This window comes from Octodon degus, unplaced genomic scaffold (assembly GCF_000260255.1).
Source record: "Octodon degus isolate 3935 unplaced genomic scaffold, OctDeg1.0 scaffold00004, whole genome shotgun sequence".
In the NCBI taxonomy this organism is placed as follows: Eukaryota; Metazoa; Chordata; class Mammalia; order Rodentia; family Octodontidae; genus Octodon; species Octodon degus.
In genome coordinates, this window is record NW_004524580.1 from 27,226,999 (window position 1) to 27,252,190 (window position 25,192).

General features: G+C 48.6%; 1 protein-coding gene across 6 annotated transcripts in view; it reads right to left on the bottom strand.

Annotated features, from left to right (window-relative positions):
• The window catches only part of Anks1b (ankyrin repeat and sterile alpha motif domain containing 1B), a 1,319,834-nt gene that overhangs the window by 8,554 nt on the left and 1,286,088 nt on the right, over positions 1-25,192 (bottom strand). For all 6 annotated transcript variants that reach the window (XM_023716668.1, XM_004623821.2, XM_023716659.1 and 3 more), the window contains 3 exons: positions 20,581-20,592; positions 19,571-19,657; positions 12,542-12,679 (listed from right to left, as the gene is read on the bottom strand). In XM_023716668.1, coding sequence (XP_023572436.1) covers positions 12,542-12,679; positions 19,571-19,657; positions 20,581-20,592 — 237 coding nt within the window. The remainder of the gene's footprint in view (positions 1-12,541; positions 12,680-19,570; positions 19,658-20,580; positions 20,593-25,192) is intronic.

Genomic DNA, 25,192 nt, shown 5'->3' on the forward strand with positions numbered 1-25,192 from the left:
CTAGGGGATCAGTCCATAGGCAGAAGCCACCTTCCTGGACTGAAATCTGCTACTTACAATATCTGACTCAAGAATAACACCAGCTAACGTTTAGCCTTTACTGTGTGCCATGCACCCTGGACAGCCGGTGTTCTGCGTGGACCCTGTTTAGTCCTAACACTAACTCTGTGCTATCTAGGTTAATGATTAATCCCAGAAAGGTCAGATAACTTACTCCAGAAGCCAGAGGCTGGCTGAGCTGGGATTCTACTCCAGGCTGTGTTCCTGACCATTTAGAGCTCTGCTTGAAGAAAAAGAAAGACTTGGGCAATCTTAAAAGTCTGAAAATGAAGAAAGGAAGTGCCAGGACGCACCCCCGTCTTGGCTTGGGTCAGGGCACCTAGTAGCTGCGCAGTTTGCTCCCAGTCCTGCAGGGCCATCGGCACAGGGACCTTGCCCTGCTGTGCAGGGTTAGGTGGGACCACAGGCAATATGCCCGGCTCCAACAGCAGCTTGCTTTGGACAACGGCAGGTGGTACTCATCGAGTGGGGCGGGGCGGGACGCATCACATTCTCTCCATTTTCCTCTTCCCTGTGGATTAAGAAATGCTGCAGGAGGAGTACAAGGAGCGCCCTATTTTAACACGGATTCCTAATGATGACCAGGGGTGCAAACCAGAAAGCCGTGGGCCACTGCTTACAGTCCGGCATCACGGGGCGTTTCCAGGCTCCTCTGCCTGTGGGGCTGTGGCCCCGGCGCCTGGCCTGAGCCCTGCCTACAGCACCCAGGCCACACCTACCCAGAGATGCGTCTCCCCGCATTTCCACAGGAGGCGCAGGGAGTCCAGAGCTGCCCCCTCCATACTCATCCAGGTCATTAAGGCTGTACGTTTATCATTTTGCTATTAGAAAACTGGCAGCACAGATTGCAGGCAATCTGTCCCCTAGGAAAATCTCTGGCCACCCAAGCAATTAATTTATACTTCCTTGTGCATCACTAGGATTCTTTTTCTTAGTTTGAAAGTCTTTTAGGCTTGGTACTCATTGCAGTATGTAAAAACAAAAGCCAACAAACCTGATTAAAAGACCATGCAGTAAGATACCCTTGCTCTCGGACATGTTTCCATAAATCTGTGTGTGTGCAAAGGAAACAAGGATAAGCATCAAAACGTGAACAGCTATCAGGGAGTACCAAGACTGTGGACCTGTCTCTCTCACATGCCTCAGGGCTGGGGTTCGAATCCAGGTCCTCACTCATGCCCCACAAGTCCTCTACCACCAAGTTACACCCGCACTGTGGGTGAGCCTTCGTGCTTCTTTGTAAGTTTTCAAATTTTTGAGATGAAAATGATAATTTTGCTAACAAACAACATTTCATTTTGATGATTTAAGATAAGAGAAATAACCGAAATAACGTTACATTCTTTCTTCTCTTCACCTTGGGGTTCTAAGGGTCTCTTTCCCTTCGGCTGAGGAAGCCCAGCAACTCTGCGGCAGGGTCAGCACGGACCCCCTCCCTGTCCCAGCGGGCTGGCCATTGTTGGGGCCACAACTCTCCTTTCTACCCCTCAGTCTGCACACTGTGCACCAACCTAACATGGCCCAGCTCTGCCGTGGACTGCAGCCCTGAGGCTCCACTCCAGGTGCCCAACTGGGAGGTGAAGCTCTCACAGCTTCTGCCTGGCCCACCCGCGATGTGGCCTCGTGCTGGGGGACATGCGGGCTGGCTGGCCTTGGGCAGTGCGAGGTTTGATTCTGCCCTCGTTGGCCTGCCTGTGCCCTCGACCAGCATTTCATTCTCTGTGTACTGATGACAGAAAGCTTAGCAGCTGTCACATGACACTGCTCACCAAGGGCCGGGCTCTGGCCTCCGGGGTCTGTGTAGCCCTCACAACACCTGGAAGCCTGGGGTCTGGCCTCCACTTTCCCAGTGAGAGACTCAGGATCGGCATGTTGGGTTGACTGGACCAGCTCACCCCACCATTCTGTCTCAGAACCAGATCCAAAGCTCAGGACTGACTTCAGACCAGCTAGAGTTTGTAAAGGGGGGCTACCTGTCTCTACTGCTACCTCACTTCTGCTTGTGTTTTGCCCCCCATGTTCACCAGAGGACCCCCAGGAAGCCGTTGTGTACACTGAAGATGCCCCTTCTGAGTACTGGCCGCAGTGCTAGAACACGAGATCCCCTCAAGAGGGCCCAGGAAAGATGTTCTTTTGGGTTTAAGATTCCTTGGAGACTTGTTTTCTGAGAGGAAAGGGCAAGCAAGGGATGATCAAAATACACAACGTTTAAATTAAAAAATTATTACAGTAAAGGACATATTGCAAATAATCTTCCTCCGAGACTCCTCCTCAACTTGACCATACTTAGTCCTACCGTTCTTGCCATGTTTTGCCTCACTTCTAGAAGACCTCTTTAGTAAGTGACCTTGCTGTGTGTGCACCCCTTGTTCACTGGCTCTGGCACCAGGCGATGTCTGGCTCATTCCCAAAGCTAAAGCACCCGTGAAAGGGACTTATTTTGTTTTGTTTTGGTACCAAGAATTGAACTCACAACATGCTTGGCATGCAGGTGCTGTGCCACTGAGCCACAACCCCGGTCAAAGGGAAGCACTTTGAATCAGTTTAGGACTCTGAGGCAGCCCCATCAAGCCCAGTTACAGACACCCACAAAGGGGGACTTCCAGAGCTGCGCCAGACAGTGGCAAGGATGATGGGATGAGTGTGTCTGAGCGGGGGGAGAAGTGTGAGGGGCATTCATGGGCTGTGCGTTTTTTACTGAAATGGAATTCTAAAAACGTAAGCACTGTATTTTCTGACGGCCCTTAGCACTCTTCTTTCAGTGAAGTATGACACGCACAGTTACCACACTCCTCAATCTGCTTTCCCCCAGGAGGTAGGAGGCTCAGAGCCCATTTGTGCCTCAGCTCTAATGGCAGTGCTAGAATTGACCCAGAGCTTTTGCTGTGGGCCTTCTGCCCAGTGTAACTCAGGGGTGTGTGCATTTATATTTTTAGACTTATTTTACCTATTCACAGAGACAGCCTTACATGGGATGAAACCCATACGGTGTCCATGTGTCCACCTAGACAATTCTTCAAGGGTTTACTTTGTTTAGCCCACTTCTGGGGAAAAAAAGACCGACAGACCTGCACTCCACATGCTCTGAAAAGTATGACAAAAAAGAAGCTACAGCCCAGCCCTGGCCATGCTATGGCCTCCAGGGTTGGCAAGGCCTCTCGCTGGGGCCTGCAAGGTCCTCCCCAGGAAGAAGTACAGACTGTGTTTCACTGGGAGCCCAGGGCAGGGAACCTAAGCATCACAAAAAGCCTTGAGGAGCCTGCTCTACACTGTATCAGTGACAGAGACCTGGGACAAAGTCCTCAGGTCATCTGTGTGGGCTAAATCTACCAAGGTTGGCAGCCCATGGCAGCCATCTCTGCCACTGAGGAGATGGTGCCAAAGAACAGATCTGGTGGGGAGAGGTTTTGGTCCCCTTCCATGTGGGGGCCCAGGGTTTCTGACAGCTTCCTAGAGAAGCGCAGACACTTGGTGCCATGATAGACGGTGCATGTTACTAAGAGTCCAGCCGCAGGTGTCACCACGCTACCCCCAGCGCTTTCAGAGGAAATGACTGAGGGGCTGCCCACTATCAGAATGTCCTCATTCTAACCATTGTTCCCCACCCCAAACTGTTCCAAATGGCTAAGCACTTACTGTTACAAAATGGCTCTTGTGATACACCCTTCTTGCACGTACTTCTGCCTATGAGTTACCCCAAGCCTCAGGCACTGGGTCCTGGGGGAGCCTTCTTTGAACCCCCTATCCTGTCCCCAGACTAAGCCAGGTGCCCTCCTCCTAGGGCATGGTTCTGCTTACTGCTTGGCATCGATCGTGATGTCCTCTTTACTGGCCTGGTTTCCCAGGGGGCTGAGGTCCTGGGGGGCTTAGATCTGCATAGGGCTTAGCATGGGGACAGTGCTCAACCAGTTTGGCCATCAAGGGAAGAAGGCGACTGCCTTGCACACACCTGGGAGGGAGGACTTGTACCTCAGGGACGAGAAGGCTGAGGAGGCCGGGCAGAGCCAGTTCCTTCCTCCCATCTCTTCTCTCATAGCTGACCCCAGGAACAGATGCTGGACAAATGTCAGCCAGGTCACAGCTGGCCTGGTGACAGGGAAAAGTGCCTTCAGTCTGGGCCCTCAGTGAGTCTCCAGAGAGAAGGCACATTTCTCTTTGGGCTACATTTGGCTGTAGTTCTTGTTTTTTAAGAGCTGGGTAAGCCTCATGTGTGGCTTGCTTCCCCCACATCACCAGGCAAAAATAACTGCAATATTCTGGCGTAGTCATAGAAGCCATTGACATCTCTGTAGCTCTAGTGATAGCCAGCCCGAAACGAACTTCCATAGATGACGGAAAGAAACGCTGCCCAATCACAGGTCTTCTGCACTGAGAAACAAACGAAATGCATTCTGCTAAGAGGATCATCTGGGCCAGGTGTACGCCTGCACAGACCAGGTCTGGGGCAATTTCAGCTACTGAAGGAGTCATGCAGTCCCTCCCCCAGTTATAACAGGGCTGCATGCACAATGTATTGAAAGATGAGGAATAAGAAGAAAAATTAAATTCATTTGTAAAATACCACCATGGTTGGTCCTGAGTTTGATTCACCATGTAAAAAAAAAAAAAAAAAAAAAAAAAAAAAAAAAAAAAAAAAAAAAAAAAAAAGAAGCTATACCTAAAGATCACATTCATTATTGGGCATTCACATATATTCTTTCATATGCTTCTGGAATATTTATAGATGTGAATCTAAACATAAGGCTAGAACCAGACTTTGTGTGCAGTTTCCTAAGTTGCTTTTTTTTTTTTTTTTTTTGTGTGTGTGTGTGGAACTGGGGATTGATCTCAGGCCCTGTCTAAGATGCCTGGTCAGGGTGCCTCAGACACTTGTCTCAGAGGGACAGCCTCCTGAGTAGGAGGGGAGAAAACTCCATACTCCTACTCAGCAAGGATTTGCAGAAAGGGTGAATGGGATACGATGTGCCAATTTCAATCTCTTTCCCCTCTTGGACAGAGAAATCTCCCATCAGAAGCTACAGAAAATGCTTCACTAATGTGGAAGGTCTTGGAAATGGGGCACTCACCAAATTCAAGCCCTTGCTAATTTAACCCTTGTGATTGAAAATCTTTCTTAAGTGGGTGAGTCCATTTTCTTAGGTTACTAAACAAGAAGAGTTGTCCCTTGGTATCCTGGGGTATGAAAATCCGTGGCTGCTCAAGACCCTCATATAAAGCGGTGTAGCATGTGCACATGGCCTGTGTTCAACTTCCTGCCGACCTTAAATCATCTCTAAACTACATACGATACCCAAAAAAAATGTAAGCGCTGCGTACATACTTGTTAGATTGTGTTGTTTAGGGAAAAATGGCAAGGAAAAGAAAAAGTCTCCACGTGTTCAGCACAGATGCCAATTTTTTCCTGAATCTTCTCAATCCATAGTTGGCTGGCTCTGTGGATGCGGAACCCCTGGGTAGGGAGAGCCAACTGTAACCAGAAATGCTGTTTCTTTGCTCATTGTAGATACCTACTGAGTGCCCTGAGCTCATCCTCCTGAAGTGAATTAATGAGTTGTCATGCATGCAGACTTGCCTCGTGTCTATACAAACCAAACACTCAGCTTCTGGCCTTTGTGTCCCGGCCCTGCCGGCTGTGGCACCACCCCAGATGTCATAGATGTGGCTGGATTGCAACTGTTTGAGTCTGATTTCTCCACCTGACCTGGGAGCCTGAGGTGCTCAGGGACCTGCGCCTGACTCGCGGTAGATGTGCTGTAACTCTAGGATGCAGTCATGTGGAGCTGCGCTTTTCCCTTCTGATAAGGAATTCTGCAGCAACAAATGTAAGTGTTGTAAAGCAGAGCCTGGGAAGTAAATCTTCACTGAGGTCTGATGGTGAGACTATACCATCAGGGCAGCTGCCCTGCTTGGTGCCCCGACTCTGGCAGCCAAAATGTACTGAACGTTATGGGCTGGAAGCAGGCGTGCACCAACTTGTTCCATCCTGGGTGTAACCCCCCCAGAGGAGCACCACTAGTGCCTGTGTGTGGCAGTCAAAGATTCTGGGGAGTAGCAGCCTCCTTGTCTATGCTACAAATCTAAGAAAAGCCAAGTAGGGCTTCCTACCCAGGTGGACTCTGAAGGTCGCACCCTCAAACATGACACCTGGCTTTTGGCTGTGTTGGAGGGGCCATCATGAGTTAGCTTCGCCACTGGTGGCTCTTGCAGCTGGAGAGTCAATCAGTGTCAGATAGAAAATTCCGGGGCAAACTGTACTTGTACTGAACATTTACAGGCTTAAAAAATTGTCATTATTTCCTAAAAAACTGTCACAAGTATGAGGTATGATCAAAACACACAATGGATGTTTAAATATTAAATAATTTATCACAGTAAAAGATACTTTGCACATTAACACCCCACAAAACACCTCCCCACACTGTCTCTGAATACATGTAGTCTGTTGTTCTTGCTACTTTCTGAAGCGGTTCTTGAAGGCTTCTTTTGTGAGTGTCTTTAATTGCACTGTTGTGACTCTCTTGATGTCCTGAATCAACTGACAATGTTTACCTTTTGCCATCATTTTGACTTTCAGAGCCAGAAATCAGGTAGTGTCAGATCCAGGAATAAGGTGGATGACGACACACTGCAATGTTTTCTTTTGACAGAAATTGCTATAAATGTTTTGAGTCAATTCAGGATGTGCAGGCAGCCACATCAGCTGCCTCATGAGAAAGACACTCATGAAAGAGGACTCCAGAGCAGTCTCAGGAAGTGGCAAGAGCCATGGGGAACATATGCCCAAAGCAAGGGGTGGCCTAGGAGGGGACTAATGGAAATGTGCCTTCTACTGTAAAAAGTTCTATGGGTTTTCTTTTTTTTTGTTTTTTTTTTTTTTTCCAGAACTGGGGATTGAACACAGGCCCTTGCGCTTGCCAGGGAAGCGCTTATTACACTGAGCCATCTCCCCGGCCCAAAAGTTCTATGGTTTTTAAAAAACTAAACATTTGCTGTATTTCTGGTCATGTCTCATATTTCCCTAGCACTGACACTGTATGAGGCATTATGGACAATCTAGAGCTGGTGAATTGCAAAGTGCACAGGAGAAGGTGCACATATTATCACAAATTTAAACTATTTTATATAAGGAACTTGACATCTGTGGACTCGGGTAGCCACAGGGGTCCTACGGTCAATCCGTCCCAAGGAGCGGCTGGATGTGTGTGGATGCTGTGGAGCCATCTGTCTGGGGACAGACTCTGGAGTCCCTACTTTCTAACTTTACAAAGAATGGGACTGGTACGAAAGGCCACAGAAAAGGATAAGCAAAGGAGAAAAGGAACACTCATTCTCCGGATGGCCACCGACTTGGTTTGTTCTCAGTGGCTCATCCCAGCGGAGAGCTGTGTGGGTAACCAGCAGTGTAAATTTACTTACACTTTCTTTGAGAAGGGTCAGTGTTGGCTTTTCGTTCAATCGGGGCCATTTGCCACTCTTGGGGCGGCAAGGTCCTTCCTGATGGGCCGAGGAGTTCCCGCAGTTGGCCAGAGCATGGGATAGCTTGGGAACCTGTGGGCTGCTACTCAGCCATATCTGTGGAGGCTGAGCCAGGGCAGGGTGCAGCTCAGCCATAAAGGCTTGGGCACATTCACATTTTCTTACATTGTCATTTATTTTTGTACAGTCTCACAGTTAAACAGATTCAGGCAACTTTCGGGTACAGAAAACAAGAACCAGAAGGAACAAGCTTGCCTGCCTCCATGAATGAGGAGAACTGGGTTGTCAGAGGCCAGCTAACATCAGCGCCACCAGCGGCTCTTTCGCACCTTCAGTTCTGTACTTTGTGAGTCAATCCCGGCAACATCAGCCATCAGCCCTTTTCTTTAGGGCTCTCAGTGCTCTACTATGATACTCTTAAGAGTTTCAGAAAAGGCTTAGGGATTTAACCTTCATTACACTGGTAAGAAAACCAAGAAACAGAGTCACATGTCTGTGTCAGACTCACACATCTGAGATAAGTGTGGAGGACACAAGAGCTGGATCCACGTATAACCGTTGCAAGTCCTGGTCTCAAGCCTGCCCTCTCCTACCAGTCCTGCGGCTTCCTTCTCCACGAGGCCAGGACGGTGTGGTGCTTCCGCTCCTCCCTGCACTTGGGTGCACCTGTGCTCCAATGTGGACTACTATGTGTGCTGCTTTCCCACACCCAGACCTTCTGCCTCCTTCTGGAGCCCACACTCCACCCAGAAAGCGCAAGCACGCGGGAGCTCTACTCCAACACTCCCCCCTCGGTCCCAGCCAGCCTCAGCCACACCACGTGGCCCACACCACTGAGGACACATTCAGGGACTTGCAAGTTAGAGAAAAACAAGCACAGTTAAAAATATCAGAGGCTGCAAACATGTTCTTTATAGAAAAGTGAGAATTAGCAAGGGTCTAGCAGAAAGGCATGGCTTTTAATGCTGTTTTGTTTTGTTTCTTTTAAAGTAGAAGAAAATCTTCCAACATGTGAAACTATTGAATGAGGCCCTTCCCAGAATTTTAAAGCACATCCAGTACTCCCTGAGCAAAGGCACCGACCTCTTTCTGATCTGCTGTGTCAACTTTATACTGAGGAAGCTGGAATAACTGAGTGAATAAAATAGACAAGAGTTTGCCGATTGCCTTGGTTATATCTGTCACTTTCCCTTAGGGGCCTTACAAGAAGATGACTATACCTAGGGAATGCAGGGACAATGAAATAGCTGCCCTCCTCTTACACTTCCATTCTCTGTCCCTCCTTTGGAGTGGGAGAGATAAAAGCGGAACCCATGTTCAACCGTCCCCACTCTTGGCTCCACCGCACACCTCCTTTCTCACCACCTTTCTGCTCTCTCTGCCCCTAAGATGTCACCCTGGGATGGTGGATTCTGGGACATGTTTGTTCTCCAAAGGGTGACATGTGTGCAGACGTAGTGCATTAGTGATGGAACAGAAATTGGCACCCATGATGGAGAGGGCATGGATTAGAGAACTCCGAGTAGGCGTGAGACCGGCGTGCAGGCAGGAAGTGGGTCTTCCCCTGACCACTCTAATATAATTCTGCTGTAGTCTTTTTTATTATTATTATTATTATTATTATTATTATTATTATTTTCATCCACTTGTCTAACACTGAGAAGATTACAGGCTGAATTTATCTGAGTCACAGAATCATTCTGAGAGATCCTCAGTGTAATATTTCCCCAAATCTGTCTTGCTGAACACAACCTCTGTCAAGTGCGCTCTGGAATAAGCCATGAGGTCAGATAAATTTGGAGAACAGAGTGCACCCCACTCCCTCCCTGCGTCTGAGCAGGTCCACAGATCTGGGTCTACAGGGTCCTGTGGGAGACACCATGTTAAACTCACATTCTCGCTCTCGTAGGGGGCTCTGTGGTCCCTTCCCAGACCACAGGATTTCTATGGGAAAATGTTTCAAATTTCCCATCTAACTGGAAACTTCCTAAGCATCGTTCGATCTTCTTGATAAGGGCAAAGAAAAACATTTGGTATGTCATGATTGTATCTAAAAATGGGCAGCCCCTAAAAGGAACGAAGTAAAAATCTTGCGATTTAAAATGTAAAGGTGTTCATCTCCATCAGCCTAAAGGTCAGGTGGATGCTGCATCTTTATAAGGTTTTTTTTTTTTTTTTTTTCTTTTTTTGCCATTTGGGGCATAGGGGACTGATTCACATCAAAAGAATTTTAAGGCTTTAGGATGGGACTGAAATATTGAACTATATAAAGATACAAAATTCATGCTCAAAGGAGCTCCCCTCCCCTCTTTTTTTAAAGCACAAGCTATGCTTGTTGCGTCTCAGAACCACTCAAAGGCCCAGGTCAGGGTTGGTATCCTTTGTTACTATTTTTGAAGTGAGACAAGCTGTGTTCACCTAGAGAGGATTAAAATGGCAGACTTGTGTAAGAGGAAAATCCTTCCAGCTGATACGACAACCCCAAGCTACGGAAGGTCCACGGTAAATCAAACATCTGGGTGAGGAGCTAGAAGTCGAAGGAATTCTCCACACATTCCTGGACTGTGTTGGGAACATCATGTTAAAATTAATCAGATTTAGCTTGATTCGCTTCCTCCCCCATATTAGCTGAGTATTTTGGTGTCGCGTAACCAAGGAGGCAGATGGCCCTGGGCAACGGTGTTCAGTGTGAGTGTACAACAATGCTTTTGATATTCTCATGAAAGCAAATTACATGTCGATTCAATGCTAGTTTTGTTGGGACAATGTCACAATACTCAGAGAGAGGCCAGAAATCATCATGAAAACCAGGATATTAGTGGTGATGTACAGTGAGAACGCCGCTCGAGTGGCCGCCATTGGAGGCGTCAGTGTTTGCTTTCCATTGTTGCTTTGTGAATTTTTATTTATTCTTCCTACCTTTTGAGCTCTTTTGCAATGGCAGTAGGGAGATACTGAATGATAAATACCCTTCTGGCAGCCTTATTTTATGTCTCTTAGTGGAAGGGGATGCTGTCAGGAGGCGAGGAGAGGGAGGCGAGGAGAGGGAGGTGAGGAGGCTGAGAAGGAACCAGCAAGCACCCTTGTTATTTACGAGCCATTCTGCATACTGTTATTTTATTTCAAGGGAAATTGGTGAGGCACAAATCTCTATCTCTATTTTGTGTGTAAGGAAACTGGAGCTCAGAAAAGTTCCAAAACTTATCTGAAAGCAGAGAGCGAGGAGGTGGCTGACCTACGGTGTCATCTTGGGTCGGCTTGTTCTTTCTGTGAGCCGATCAGGCTCCCACAGGGAAGGGTGCTGCTTGCAAACCAAAATAGATGTGGATCGAATGAAGGCTGACTGTTTAAAGAAACAACTGCATTTCACAAGAATAGCAGGCTATGTTTAAAGCATCAGAAATCAAGCACTGCGCCTCCTTGTCAAGCCTGAACGAAATGACTTTAATCCTGCGCAAACAGATGCACCCAGAGACGTTCGGCATGGCCTTGGAGCCCTGTGCTTTGCAGCCCTCACTGCGACCACATACTGCTTTTATATTATTCTCCTCATGCCTCTCAAAATAGAAGGGATTTTTTTTTTTATAGGCCCATGAGTATTCTTTCCCATTTTCAATCTTCAAAAACCTAAAAGGGCACCATACGTAGGTTTTTCATTTGTACCTGCAGCAGGATACAAAAGTCTGAGCATGAACCTGCCTGGAAGGCCTGGGAATTGTATAAATTTGGAATTCGGTCAGCCTCGGCCCATGGTGTTTATCAAAACTGGAAGAGACTGCTTCGGCTATCTCCTCCCTTTGACACTGAACCGTGGGCTGGCCTCTCAGCAATTGGTTAAGACTATGATTTCTGTCTAATTTTCTGAATCTGTATACTTAAATCAGTGAGCAGGGCTGAATAATAAAACTAACATGGCATTGTCGAATTTTTCTGCTTCCCAACTATTTCTAGCTTGCTGTCATACCCGTTCTGTTTGCTTCAACTGCAGAAGGCCCTGAGCTCCCTATCGAAAGAACTTTTATCATTCTAAGGGGGTATAAATATTAAAAGAATGCATTTTGGTTTCTTAAATGGTTTTCCTTTTCCAAATCTGTAATATTCAAATTTGTTCTGAGGCTTAATGACAAGTTACGAAGATAAGAATACTATGAGGAAGTCACTGGGAAGCTACTAACTTCTGGATGAACATCTGGGCTGGACCCAGGAGTCTGCACGGATTACTTGTCAGTGTCTAACTGAACTACTGCCCAGTGTGGAAAACTGTAAATATTGTAGAGGCAGACGCATCTATTGGATCCCGGTGCTTAGAGTGCCCTAGAGAGCCGGGCAGAGGTACAGCAGGAGCGAGGAAGTAGGCAGGTGTTTCCTGTATCGTGGTAGCAGAGGAAGGAAATTCTCGAATCAGCCAAGTGGCATGGGGAGTTGAGGAGTGACAGCTGAGACAGCAGATAGGGTAGGTGCTCAGTAGCATGCAGGAGTGAAAATGTGACTAGTGCAAGAAAAGCGGAGCCCGAGAAAAGCTTCTACTTGGCTTATGGCTGAATTGCGCCCCCAAGCCGTATCCTCATGTTGAGGCCCTAACCCAGAACATGGCGGTGTTTGAAACAGGGCCTGTATAGAGATGATTGAGCTAAAACGGGGCCACTAGGGTGGGGCCCCAAACTGGTCCAATTGGTGCCCTTTTGTGGAAATTTGGACAGATATCCATTCACAGAACACGGACTACATGAAGATCCAGTGAGAAGTGCAAGCTGGGGTCTCCGAAGAACCAAACCTGCTGAGACCTTGGCCTTGGCCTTCAGAGATGTGAGAAAATAAATTTCTGTTGTTTAAGCCATCCAGTCTATGGCATTTTGTCACAGCAGCTTGAGCAAACTAAAACCCTTAGCACACCTTGTCACTCGGGAAGCAAGCCAAGCTAAGTGCAGTTACAAGTTGGGCCAGCAGTACAATTCAGGAACGTTTTGGGAAATATTTAATCTGTCCAGAAAGGGTGGGGACTTACCACATCGAAGGCAGTAAACACGTGACAGTAGTGGTGATTGGACTTCAAATCTTTTGTGATATAAGCAAATGTGGAGAGGTCTTCCGGGTCCTGGGCAGCACAGGAAATATTACGGATTTCATGCTCGGCAATTATGTTCTGGAAGAAACGCCATAAACAAGCATTGTTTTTCTTTGCAAACCGGCGTATTTTAGGACTAGGACAGGTAACTGGGGAAGCAGCTGCTGTCCTTCCTTCCGGAGGGTTCAGAACCAGCGACGTTCAAAGTGGCCCAGTGTATTACCCACGGGCAAATGTATGCCAGCTCTGCAGAGAAGGTTTTCATTTAATAAAAAACAACCTAAACGAGTCACAGGCTGGAGCTTCCGCTCTCAGCCGGTGCTGTGCATGGAAGCAGCCTGGGTGGTAGGCGCTTTCTAAAATCACAGCACTCATGGAGCATTTGCTCTTCCTAGTCCCCCTGTCTGCCTGTAGAGCTGCAGCATGGCTCTGCCTCCTGCCAACTCCCGGGGGTGGGGGGGCGGGTCCTGTGTCACTTTCTATCTGGAATGAACTGTGACTCAAGGAGGCTCTTCCAGTCCCCACTGTTGTGCTTGCTCAGTTTAAATATTTTCGTCAGAGCCAGCGATCAAACCCAGGGCCTCCTGCATCCCAGACAAGTGTGCTACCACTGAGCCCCACTCCCAGGTTATGCCCTCAGTCCTTGTACACTGCCCTTATCCAGCCGGAGTAAAGGCAGGTGCAGGACGTGTCAGGCGTGCTCTCTCTTCCAGGTTCTGGGCAGGGTAACTGAGGCAGGAAGAGTGAAAGGCCACGCTGCAACATTCAAGCCATGGCCCGCCTTGCTAGGGGTGGGGTCCTGTGGGAGTGATAGCCCTTTCCTCACTCTAGGGACAGCACACAAGTATGGGGAGGGTGTGGCTGTCACTGCCCTTGTTGTCCAGGAGAGGGAACAGCCCCCTAGCAGGCCAGGTGGGAGAGGCTGAGGTCCCGCTCTCTGTGGCGCTCGGGCTCCCAGTAGCACTCCTCCTCACCACTGCTCTCTCTTCCTGGCCTGATAGAATGACCGTTTTTGCCCTCTAGCATATCTCGGTGTCTTCCTCCCAGTCTCATCCCAGACCACCCTGGAGAACAACTGGTGGGAAGCGTCTACCTTCTACCACAAGACCTTCTACCACTGCCACGAAGCCCAGGATTTCCACAGGGCAGGTTCTGGGCTGTAAAACCTGCCAGCAGCTTCTTTTACACACAGATGTACTTAGGAAGCAGAAAGCGCCTCCTGGCGGGATGCTCATACTGTTATCTGCTAATATTGCATTTGTGGTTTTTACAGTTGTTTTAGGCCTACATCCCTCGATGCTTTATTTATTCTAACTGCTCCTTCACTGAATAGCTCTGAGGAACTTGGTGGCAATATAGTATTCTGTGTCTACCCCTCAATGTCTAAAAATGTTTGCAAAGTGTCTGTCCCCACCAGCGCCCCCAGCAAGTGGTCCGTGTCCCTAAGGCTGCCAAGCTGTGTGCTTGGGAAGCAGCTACACAGTTAACACATAAGAGAAAATTAGATGCAGACATTCTTCACTGTGGTCTTGCATGCTGACAGTTCGGGCAGCAGCTCTGTCCAAATTTTTACCCATCCTGAAGGTGGAATCCCATAAACGATTAACACCCCACTGTAAGATAGTGTCTCAGAGTATTTCTTGGGGTAGAAAGCTAAGTGAGGAGCTACTGGACCTTAAGAGGAACCTGAAGGCCTCTGTGGTCTCTGAGGTGTGTCAGCAGTTGTGGAGGGTCTCCGCATCACTGGGCCAGGCGCTGCTGCCTAGCGTGGGTGGACCGGGGTACAGGAAATAGAGCAGTGTCTCCTCTTTTTAACTAAGTTGGCATTTTGTGTTCTTGAACTCCTTTTGCCAGCATGAGCTCAAGCACCTTGTGGGGAGTGTGACAGCAACAAATGCCCTGTACTTCTATTTTGAGTTTTTTGATTCGGGGATTGAACAGGGCCTTGGCAGCACCCCCTTCCTCCATTAATTTTGAGATAGTGTCTCTACACTGCCTGGGTTGCAATCCTCCTGCCTCAGCCTTGCCCAGTGCTGGGATTACAGTGTGCCCCCCCGCCTGGCTGGGTTTTGCCAATCTACTGGTGCCACTCTTGTTGAACTTTGGTGCTGCCTGGCAGCATCATGGCCCTGGGCGAAAGTGCTGTTCTGGTCAAGGGGCTCTTTGGAACTCTCTCTTCCTGCATCTTTCCTGACTTTGTTGACAATATTTTGAAGTTCTTTCCCTTCATTTCCCCAGGATCCCAGGGCTGGCTTTTAATGACCAGCTGCCTTCTCTTCCACTTAAAAAAAAATCTTTTATTTATTCATTTGGTGCAGGGTCTTGCTACCCAGCTTGGACTTATAGCGATCTTCCTGCCTCAGCCTCCCCAGTGCTGGGATTACAGGTGTGCACAACCACACCCGATTTCAGTGGCTGGCATAGCATGTGGTACCAGGGATCAAACTGGGGTCCTTGCGCTTGCCAGGCAGGTGTTCAGACCGCTGAGCTATCTCCCCAGCCCTTGTCTTCCACTTTTATCTGGAACTTTGATTCCTTTGTTCCCCTAGCCTAAGCTGGAAGGAAAGCAGGCTGGTGAAATCTTCTCTGCTCAGGATACAATTTTGCAATACATCCCAGGTGTCAGAATGTGGCCAGGACAAGGACCCCAGCATAGCAATGGTGCCTCATCTCACGGCCCAGCTGCACAGAATGGGCAGGCAGCTCCCCGTGAGGAGGAACCCAGGACCAGGAATGGTGTAGTCTGTACCTCAACTTAAAGCTGCACGTCTCCTGTCCAAGCACACTAAGGAGACCAGAGCTTTACAGAGTCTCCAGAGATGGCCTGGGGAGGCCTTGCCTGCCTCCTCTTCAGATGATCGGTTTGGCAGCTTAGTGCCTTTCCATAGGGAGAGACCTTTCACCAGTTGAGAGGCAGCTGAAGACACGCTGGCAGCTAGGTGACAGAACTGGTCGGTCCAGTCAATCACTGTGGTGCTGCTAGAAGTTCTGAGACACTCAGAGGAAGCACCCTATAATCTGCCTCTGGCTACTCCCATGAGGAGTCCAGGGCTTGCTCTGAGCCTGAAACACTGCAGTTCTTCCAGAGAGGGTGCTAGGGTGGAGGCAGCCGCCCTGGCCCCTGGGCTTGGTGGCATCGCCCAGCAGTGGGCCTGACGCTGAGGACACCTGCACACTGATGCGCTTTTACTCAACTCCAAGCATCTTAGGAGAAGTCTGTGCTATCCAAGACAACGGGCACTGGTGGAGGCCAATACTTCGAGTTATTTTGTGTCTAAAAAATAGCATACATCATATCTGAAGTTGGGATTAAAAGGAAAAAAAGAAAAAGAAAAACAAAAACAGGGCCAGCCAGATAGCTCAGCAGACTAAAGTGCCTGCTGAGGCAGGAGCAGAGGCCGGGAGTTCAATCCCTGGTGTGCCATGCTGGCCCTGCCCCCGGGGTGCGCTGAGATGGTGAATGAGACTAGGTGTGGCAGCGCAGGTCTGTAATCCCAGCGCTTGGGAGGCTGAAAAACAGGAGGATCACTACAGGTCCAATCTGTGTAGTGAGACCCTGTAGACCTGTACTAAATACATAAGAAAAAAAAAAAGAAAGAAAGAAAAAAAAAAAAAAAACAAGCACAGCAAAAAACAGATGCTGGCCTTGGACTGTTCCCAGCTCAGCCAGATGGGAGATAGAGGTGGAGGCAGCACCTCCAGGCAAAACGTGACACAGCCCAGTATCACCGTGTGTGGGGCCAGGGTCCCTTCTCGGACGACCCAGCTGACTGGGGAGAGGGTTGGTACTGAAGAGCTGGAGCTACTGGGCTGTGGAGTCTACAGAAAGCTGTAGTGATGCCTCTAAAACATTTTAGAACTACATCTATTCCAAGTTCCATTTTTAAATCAAGATTCCTTTCTGCTTCTTCCTTCTTAAATCAGGATTAGTGATTCGTTTCCAAAGTTGCTAGGCAATACATTTATAACCGTGTACCTAACCCTTCCCCGTGAACTCAGCCAGAGCTATTTATTTATAAGACTAGAAGGGTAGAAATGCTTCACTGGAGGGTTCATCCTTCACACAGCCCAGTGGGGGCCAACAGGAGGGCAATTAGCACATACTGAATTAGCCATCGTGCTGCAGATTACTTGGCGGAAGGTAGCTGTGGAGGAACGGAAGCAGTAGTAGGTTAGGGAGTGGGAACACACATTTAGTCTTTCTCTGCGACCGACAGGCTGTGTGACCACAGGGACACACTGAGCCAAAGGACCCCTGAGAAGCCTTAGGTCCTCAGCTGTCCGGCTCCGACTCCGCAGCCCTCTTTGTTTTAGTAGGGCAAGGGGACTAGGCTATGTGGGTATGAAAGCACTGCGAAAGGATAAAATACAATGAAAAACAAAACAGGAACAGGAAGTAAGTAAGGTTGTGCCTTAGGGCAGGCACTGTGGCCACACTGGGCCGGAAGTGGTGAGATCTTCAAATATGCCTTCATTTCACACACCTTCACTTTGACTCGGGCGGTGCGCCAAGACCCCAGCGGCGCCAGGACTCGGGAGTGGATCAGGCTGCTCCTTTCCTGTGGGCTTTGATAGAGCATTAAGTGGCACAGAAAGCTGCTGCCGTGCTGGGCACCGCCAGGGCGCGGGAGTCTGTGCACCATCATCCCTCTCAAACCACAGCTGGGGAGCACACCTGCTGCGACCGGTCCCGCAGCCTTGCCTGGTGGCCCTGCTTCCCAGCCCTCTGCAGTCGAGTCCCACCCCGGCAGCTTGTGCTGTTTCTTTCTTCTGCCCCTCTACAATCTCTCTGCTTCCGTGTCCCACATGGCCAGCCGCTGCTAGACACTACCCAAGACACCCAGTCTCTCCTGAATGTCACATTTAAGGAGATCAGTTACACAGCAGATATAGCGAAGTCCTCAACCACCTGGTAGAGCCAGGCTCATGCTGCTCTACCATGGAGAAGCTGGCACTACTTGCTGCCCACAAATGTGCTCTGCAAATCTGCGGAGGATCGCACTGCAAGGGGCTGAAAGCTACTCTCTCCCTTCTTTACTTATGCCTTTATTTACACAGATCATCTTCTGCATATCTTTCTCTGCTGATGCTGCCGAGGGGTAGTCACTAGGGAGCAGAGGTCTGTGGATCACTCATCTAATTGCCAGTGATGTCTCCCTGGGGTACGGGAGCACCAGCTTCCACATTTCTCAGTGTGTCAGTGAGCAAAACACAATGGACCCAATGGATCTGCCAGGGCTCTCCCTTCTGGCTCTGATGGTGGAGAGTGGGTCAGAGAGGATGCTGTTAGTGCAGGGGCAGCCAGTGGTGCCACCACGGATGACAGCTTTAGGACTGCAGGAACTTCCAGGGCAAACACTCTTTGTTTTAGAAACTGTCAGAACCCAAGTTGGCTAATTGAGTGTCAAATACATCCACTGAAAATGCACTGCTCTTCAAGTTTTTCAAATGCAAATCTTGTCTAGGCATCTGCTCCAGGGGAAAAAGTCCAGGGGCTAGGGGCTTCTTTTAACTTTAGACACAGCAGACAGCAACTGTATGTATATCCAGTAAGTACTGCATAGAAGTTTGGAACATCTTAAACAACTGACTATAATTTAAGGATAAGGTTGTTTTATGTACTAGGAATTGAAGTTGTCTCCAAGGGGCGGGGGAGGATAACAACAAATCAATCGGGATTGTTCTGATTTGAGTCTCCACAACTGTAATTTGACAACAGTAACATCATTCCATCCCAGCCGCTCCACTGTAGACGGCTCTGGCTATTGTCAGCCTGGCTCTGATGGCGTCCCAGCCTGGCATGATAGCGATGCCTCACCATGACTTTCATCTGCCTGGTTTCAGAAGTTTTTCTAGATCTGGAAGCCTGCTGTTTGAGGTAGATTTGGGGAGCTTGGGCCTAACCACTGAAGCAACACTTCTTATGGAAAAGCAATCGGGGAAGCCTGTCACTGTTTGCTGCGCATCTCAGTTCCTCACAGACATCAAAGAGTCCAGGCCCGTGGCACTTGTCCCTGATAACAAGGTTCAGGTTCTTTGGCCCTAAGTTCCCATGGCTGATGTCCACTTGTCTGATGACTTTATATCCTTTTCTCTAAAAGAGGAGGGTCTGCCCTGGCTGTCCAGAAAACAAATGCCATTCACCGCAGTGAGCAGCTCATTTCTCTTCTTTTGTACTTGATGAGTTAGAAGGCAAAAAGAATAAGACACTGGACATTTGGGGAGAGCAGTCACACCTGCGCTTTCTACTTCAGCAATGGGAGTCTGTGATCTTTGCCCAGAAAAAAACCTCTGGAACTTCTCAGGTATAACCCAACCCGGTAGTCCACACTTGAGCTCAGAGCTGCACACCGTGCCCACTGTCAGGACAAAGACACGGCTCAGCCTCAGCTTCTTTTCTGATTGCGTCTCTCGAGAAAACGAGCAGCTGAAATTCTCTTCTATCTCAGGAGCAGCGAATGAATAAAAAAAGTGAGAGGACATTCCCGGTGGCAAGCATTCATTCCGTGTATGAAGGGAAGGACACATATCACTCTCGAGAAATGGACGGACCGTTCGGGCTCTTCATCTAGTACACTTCCTCTCATGGGGAAATGGTGAAATTTGATGACATTGTTGTCCTTTTGTTTTTCTACAGCTGTCTTTTCCCCTTTCAGTGTTCTTTAGATTCAAAGGAGCATGGGAGGTAAGTGGCCACAGTCTACGAGAAGGCTTTGCAGCTACATGATAGCAAAATTTGTGTAACCATCTCGGCCCAGACCCCCAATAAACCTGTCTTTCTCTGCGCATGCGTGTGCACGTGTGCGCATGCATGTGCACATGTGCACGTGCGTGCGCGTATTTCTAGTTCTGAGCACTGAGCATGAAGGCTAGGGGTGTGGAGTGATCTGAGTGAGAAACACTGGGATTTTAGACCACACATTTGGGACTGCACCTGGTGCTGACAATGAAGAGAGGTGCGGTACCTACCTTATTTGTTGCATCAATAAATTTGACTCCTTTATATGAGACGGAAAGAATAATAGTAGGGACCTTCTTCATTTGCTCGGTAGACTTCTGCAATTAAAATTAGAAAGCCGTTAGAACACAGTGTGTTGCGTGGCAACTGAAGCACATAATTTTTCCTCTTGAAGATAAAAATGAGCTCAGGTTAGACACAACACACACATACAAACACACAAAGCATCCTAACTTTAGTGTTTCTTTCTCTTCTTTTGCATTTGTAAAGTGTCTTGCCCTCGAGGGTCTGACAAGTGTTTGCCTTGCAGCTTCCTGTGAACTCCCTTCTCCCTACAGCCAGTCTGAGAATGAGGAACTGTTTCTCTCTGCCTCAGACAACTCCGGGGATGCATTCAGCCTTAACAGAATACATGTGACGACCACCCTCCTTTTCCCAAGCCATGCTTGAGAATGTCTGGCTGTGTACTAAGATAATAATTTTTTTTATTTTTATTTTTTGTTTTTCAATTTTTTTTCTCACTATGTAGCCTAGGGTACTCCCTTGAACTCCTGGCAATCCTCCTGCCTCAGCCTCCCAAGTGCTGGGATTACAGGTGTGCTCCACTAGGCCCAGCTACAACAAGATTTAAAGTACATCACTGTGAATTTTTCTTGAACCTGGCCAAACTCATCACAGAAGCTGATATTACATTAAAGCCGGGTATTATAATACCGCTCACCACAGCCAAGCCTGCAGGAGCACTTGTATTTTGAGCCTCAGCAAAGGCAAAATGCTGGGCAGCCCAGCTAACCTACTTGATCATTAGCACTGCTGTCTTCCCTTAGGCTAGGTTCTTCTGATTGCCACTCATCCCGACTTAACGTGCAGCTTCATGCATCTGCGAAAAGTGTCTCCGTAATTTAGGAGGTGCCTTTTCTGCTTAGTTTTGTCATGCATCACCAGCCACCAACAGCCTGTTTACTTCATTTTCCTCCCCGGGTTCTCTTAATAATCACAGGAAACATCAGGGAGAACTTACCTGACAGTTAGCCTGATGGATTTCCAGATAAGGCAGGTGGCGGTGTAACAAGAGAGAAAACACATGGAAAGGTGAGAGGGAGAAAGCATGTCAGTAGCTCACTAACAGCATAAATTAATTAAAAAGTAAGGTGCGCCAGCACAGCATAGGCCTTAGAGATGCACGCAGATTCACCGCCGCTGTCATTTTAGAGACTGCTGCTGGCTTTCCCAGGCCCCATCTCTGTTTTCTCAGCATTCTGTTTACCACATCCCACGGTCTCAGCTCTGACATGCAGGAGCTTTCTGTGTTGGGATTTTGACAACTAAGTGTCTTATGTATACTAAAGGTACCAGGAATGAAGTATGAACTTCTTTGATTTCTTCATTTGTCTTACCCAGTGTTCCATTTTTAAATCATGACATGTGATCAGAATAAAAGAAAGGTTTTAATGGGATGGTCGGTAAAACCTGTTCAGCTCAATAGTGGAAACTATTTGGCAGCTTTTGTCTGACTCGGGACAGGGTATGTCACGAGAGGGTTAGTAGCACATCACGTCAACCTGGCTTTTTGATATCTCTTTCTGAGACCCAGCACCACCAGGCCTGTTTCAAAGACAAGGACGTTTCCTAAGAGTATTATTTGAGATTGTCTCATTCAGTATGGGAAAAAGGTCCCTTGAGGTATTTTACTAGTTTTAAGATGACCTAGACATGCCCATTTTCTTTTGCAGCAGCCGAAGAGATATTATGAAAATTATGAATATAAGGTCACAAACTGTCATTATTTTACGGCTATTCCAACCACTTTTTGAAAATATATAAGACAAAGCAACTGAAATGCCAGAAGAAATAACATGCGCTCTGTGTGTGTGTGTGTGTGTGTGTGTGTGTGCGCGCGCGCTCTTGTTTTTTGAGGCAGATTCTTGCTATGCAGCTCAGGCTGGGTTCAAACTTTCAGGGACCCTGCTGCCTCAGACTCCCCAGCGCTGGGATTACAAGTGTATGCCAGATGCCAGGCAGTATGCTAATTTTAAAGCAAAGCAGAGGCCAAATTCTGTCAATTCTGGGTGGCACGGACAATTATCTGGTTAACTGTCAAAAAAGCACTCTTTACAAAACAAAGATTCCACCAAACGGCCTCGCTGATCTCTTGCCATGCATGTATTCTGCTGGACAGATCTACCCAGAACATAAGGCAGTACACAGCTATCATTAAGATTAAATTACTAAGGTGTTATTCTTAATCTATTGTTTGTTTGGCCACTGAGTGGTAATTCTGGGCAGCCCACTGTGCCCAGCAAGAGTAGAGCTTGGTGATGATGTCAGGGGACCTGAAAGTGGGTGCAGAGGGGGACTCAGAAGGGCACAGGGCCAGGGGAGCGAGGGTAGGAGCCCCACAGGCGTCCCGGCCTGATCAGGTGTAAAGGATGCTCTGCGGGAAGCTGGCAAATGCACCGACAGAGATGGGACAGAGCCAGCAGGGAGCGTGCACTTCCAACGAGAGTGCAGGGCAAGGTTCATCCATTTACCAACCCAGGTGGCCCACCAGGAGTGATCGCGCAGGCCCTTACAGGGTGCGTAGGATCCGCAAGAGGCCACGGGATAAAAAAGGGCTGCTCTGTCAGCAGCGCGCCCTCCCCATGTGTACATGTGCCACTGTAGGTGAGAAGGGATCAGCGGGTTTGCAGTCACCAGTGGGAAATGAGTGTGAATACTGTGGATTTGGAAGGTTGTGACCTGTGGTGCAGAAAGTGCGCCCCAGGCTGTAAGCAGGAGGCAGGCAGGTCTGTGCAGTGCAGAGCCAGAGGAGAGAACCCACACAGCACCAAGGCAGAGGGGCCATGGTCCCGAGGGCGAAGAACTGAGGATCTGTTGGATCTGCCCTGAGTGCATGATGGTGGATGTCCCAGATGAAGCAGCAGCAACTGAGGCAGGAGTACTACACGTGCTTCTGCATCGACACAGGAGGTACTTGGCTGAACGCAGGGTGACAGTCAGCTCTAGAAATCCACAGAGTGGCGGCTGAGGAGAGGGGAGCCAGTGGGGGTTCAAGGAGGAGCAAGACTGGGCCAGGCCCACAACCTGGAGGAGATTTCCTCGGAAGAGCCCTGGTTGGAAGGGACCTGGCCTGAATGACAAGACCTGGGCTGGCACTGAACATGCCCGCAGGGAGGGGATGGTTTAGAAGAGGCAGCCGTGTTTGATGCTCCCAGAACAAGTCTAAAACCTATGCTGGGCCCCACAAGAGCACACATAGGAGCCGGTACTTCTACTGGGCTTCCTCGGTGACATCTGGCTTTAGCAACAAGGAGGATCTATTGCTGCTCTTGTTAGGAGCAGGGGAACCTGCCCTTCTTTCCTGGTTGCAGAGCTTCAGGAGAAAGAGAGCCACAGGCACGAAGGAACGCAGCGCGGGGCTGCGAGTATCCGAGAAAGGAGCTAGGAGCGGGACAAGGGATAGTTGGGGCGAGGGCTCGCAAGCCAACAAAGGGCAGTATGATGCTTGGTGCAGAGTCTGCAGCAGAACTCAGCCAAGCTGAAGAGAACCTAGAAAAGACACAGGGTGTTCATTTCTTTCGGGGATTCTAAGAACTCACACTCTCCTAACGGGAGGCAGCACTTGAGAGTCCACGGTGCATGCTGTGCATGGGCCACATATTCCAAGCTGGTGCCCAAACTGCATTTCAGTCCCCCACGCAGCCTTGGACCTGGCAAGCTGGCATCCAAGGGCAGTGCTGGAGGTCTTTGAGGCCAGCTCCTCCTGCAAACCAATTATTCTCTACAAGTGATAACAATTGGCTGCTTTTTAGGGGATTTTCTGAGAGTGCACTTTGACAGTGCTTTCAGAGATGTGGTTCTGTACATAATTTTAATGAAAGATGAGCATGCATAGAAAGAAGGCGAATATGCTGAGTTTTCAAGGAGCCTAATCAGGGAGGCCAGAAATTCAGGAAGCACCTGCTTCACTCCTGGAGGCCCTGCAGGTGTGGAAACAGCACAGAGCCCCACTCCTGCTGCAGGGCGGCCAAGCCCCACCTTCCCATTTGCACTCCAGCACTGGGGTCACCATTCTCCCTTCCTGGATGTGGCACCTACCCTGGACACCTCTGCTCAGGCTAGGAAGTGTGTGCAGCCAGGCTCTCTGGTCTCGGGGCCCTCTGTGTGCTGTGCTGGGTGTCTGTGGGGTTATTAAGACTCCTTATGTCTATGCTACGATCCCAGCCTTATTTGTAGAAATGAACTCTAATTTCCCCAGCAAAACCCCCAGGGAAGCCTTACGGTTCGTTTGGTTTCTAATAGCTTTTCCTTACCCAATGCTCTCTGTGGAATTTTTGAGGCTTTCCAGAGTCTGTCTTTCAATTCCCTCCCCTTCGGAGGCCAGCTTTAGAAAGAGGCTGATGTCTAGCGAGGACCTCTCTGTACTGAGGCAGCTCAATGCTCAGGTGAGGTCACAGGTTAACCCTCACAGAAAGTGCGTGAGGCATGTTCACCCATGTTCTGTTGATTATTTCTTCTCCTTCTCCTTCTCCTTCTCCTTCTTCTTCTTCTTCTTTGTATTTTGGGGAAGGGTCTACAGGGTGTTCAGGGTCTCACTATTAGATCAGACTCCTAGTGATCTGCCTGTTTACAGCCTCCCAAGAGCTGGGATTACAGGCGTGTGCCACCATGCTCAGTCCTAATCACCATCTCAGTGCACCCCGGGGGTGGGGCCGGCACGGCAGGCCTGGGGATCAAACCCCTGGCCCTTGCACCTGCTTGCAGGTGCTTTATCCCGCTGAGCTATTTGGCTGGCCCTATGTCGATCATTTCCTGAGTTAAGATTATTGCCTCTTATTATGCCGAGATGAACAATATTTAGTTTTATAGTTACATTTTGGAAATCTAAAATAAAATGTGATTTTTTAAAACTTAAATTCAAAGGCAGCTTTATGGTTAGCACTTGAATATATACTTCCTGTAATCACTAAACAAAACTGAATCCTAATTCTATATCTAGAGGGGACTTCCAGAAATATTCTCCATAATTGGTAACTGAAGAATAGATAACTGTTTTTAAAAATAAGCATTTGTAGATTCACTAAGAAAAAGAAACAACAATCTTCTTTTCTTTTCAATTATATATTAGGAATCTGCTTGGTTATCAGGTCAGATCATCCTGTATGCTTTTATTTTAGCTCTAAACATGTCCTGGAAATAAATATCTTTGAGTCTTGGTATTGGTCTCCTTCACAATGACCAATATCTGCCTGTTGGGCCAACACTCTTATTTCATTGAGTCAGCTGAGGAAGCCAGATGCAGAGACAAGCAAGCTTACTGGGGGGCCAGCAGAGGGCACCCAGTACATGGCGGGTCACCGACCCCAAAGGGTAGGACGGGAGGATGGTCATATAGTTCTAGAACCGGTCTAGGGGGTGGTGCTGATAGGATTTAGTGCGGCCACAGACGTGCTACAAGAATTTCCTGCCGTGCCGGCCCCACCCCCGGGTGCGCTGAGATAGCAACTGAGACTGGGCGTGGTGGCACTTGCCTGTAATCCCAGCACTTGGGAGGCTGTAAACAGGGGAATCATTACGAGTCTGATCTAGTAGTGTGACCCTGAACACCCTGTAGACCCTTCTCTAAAATACAG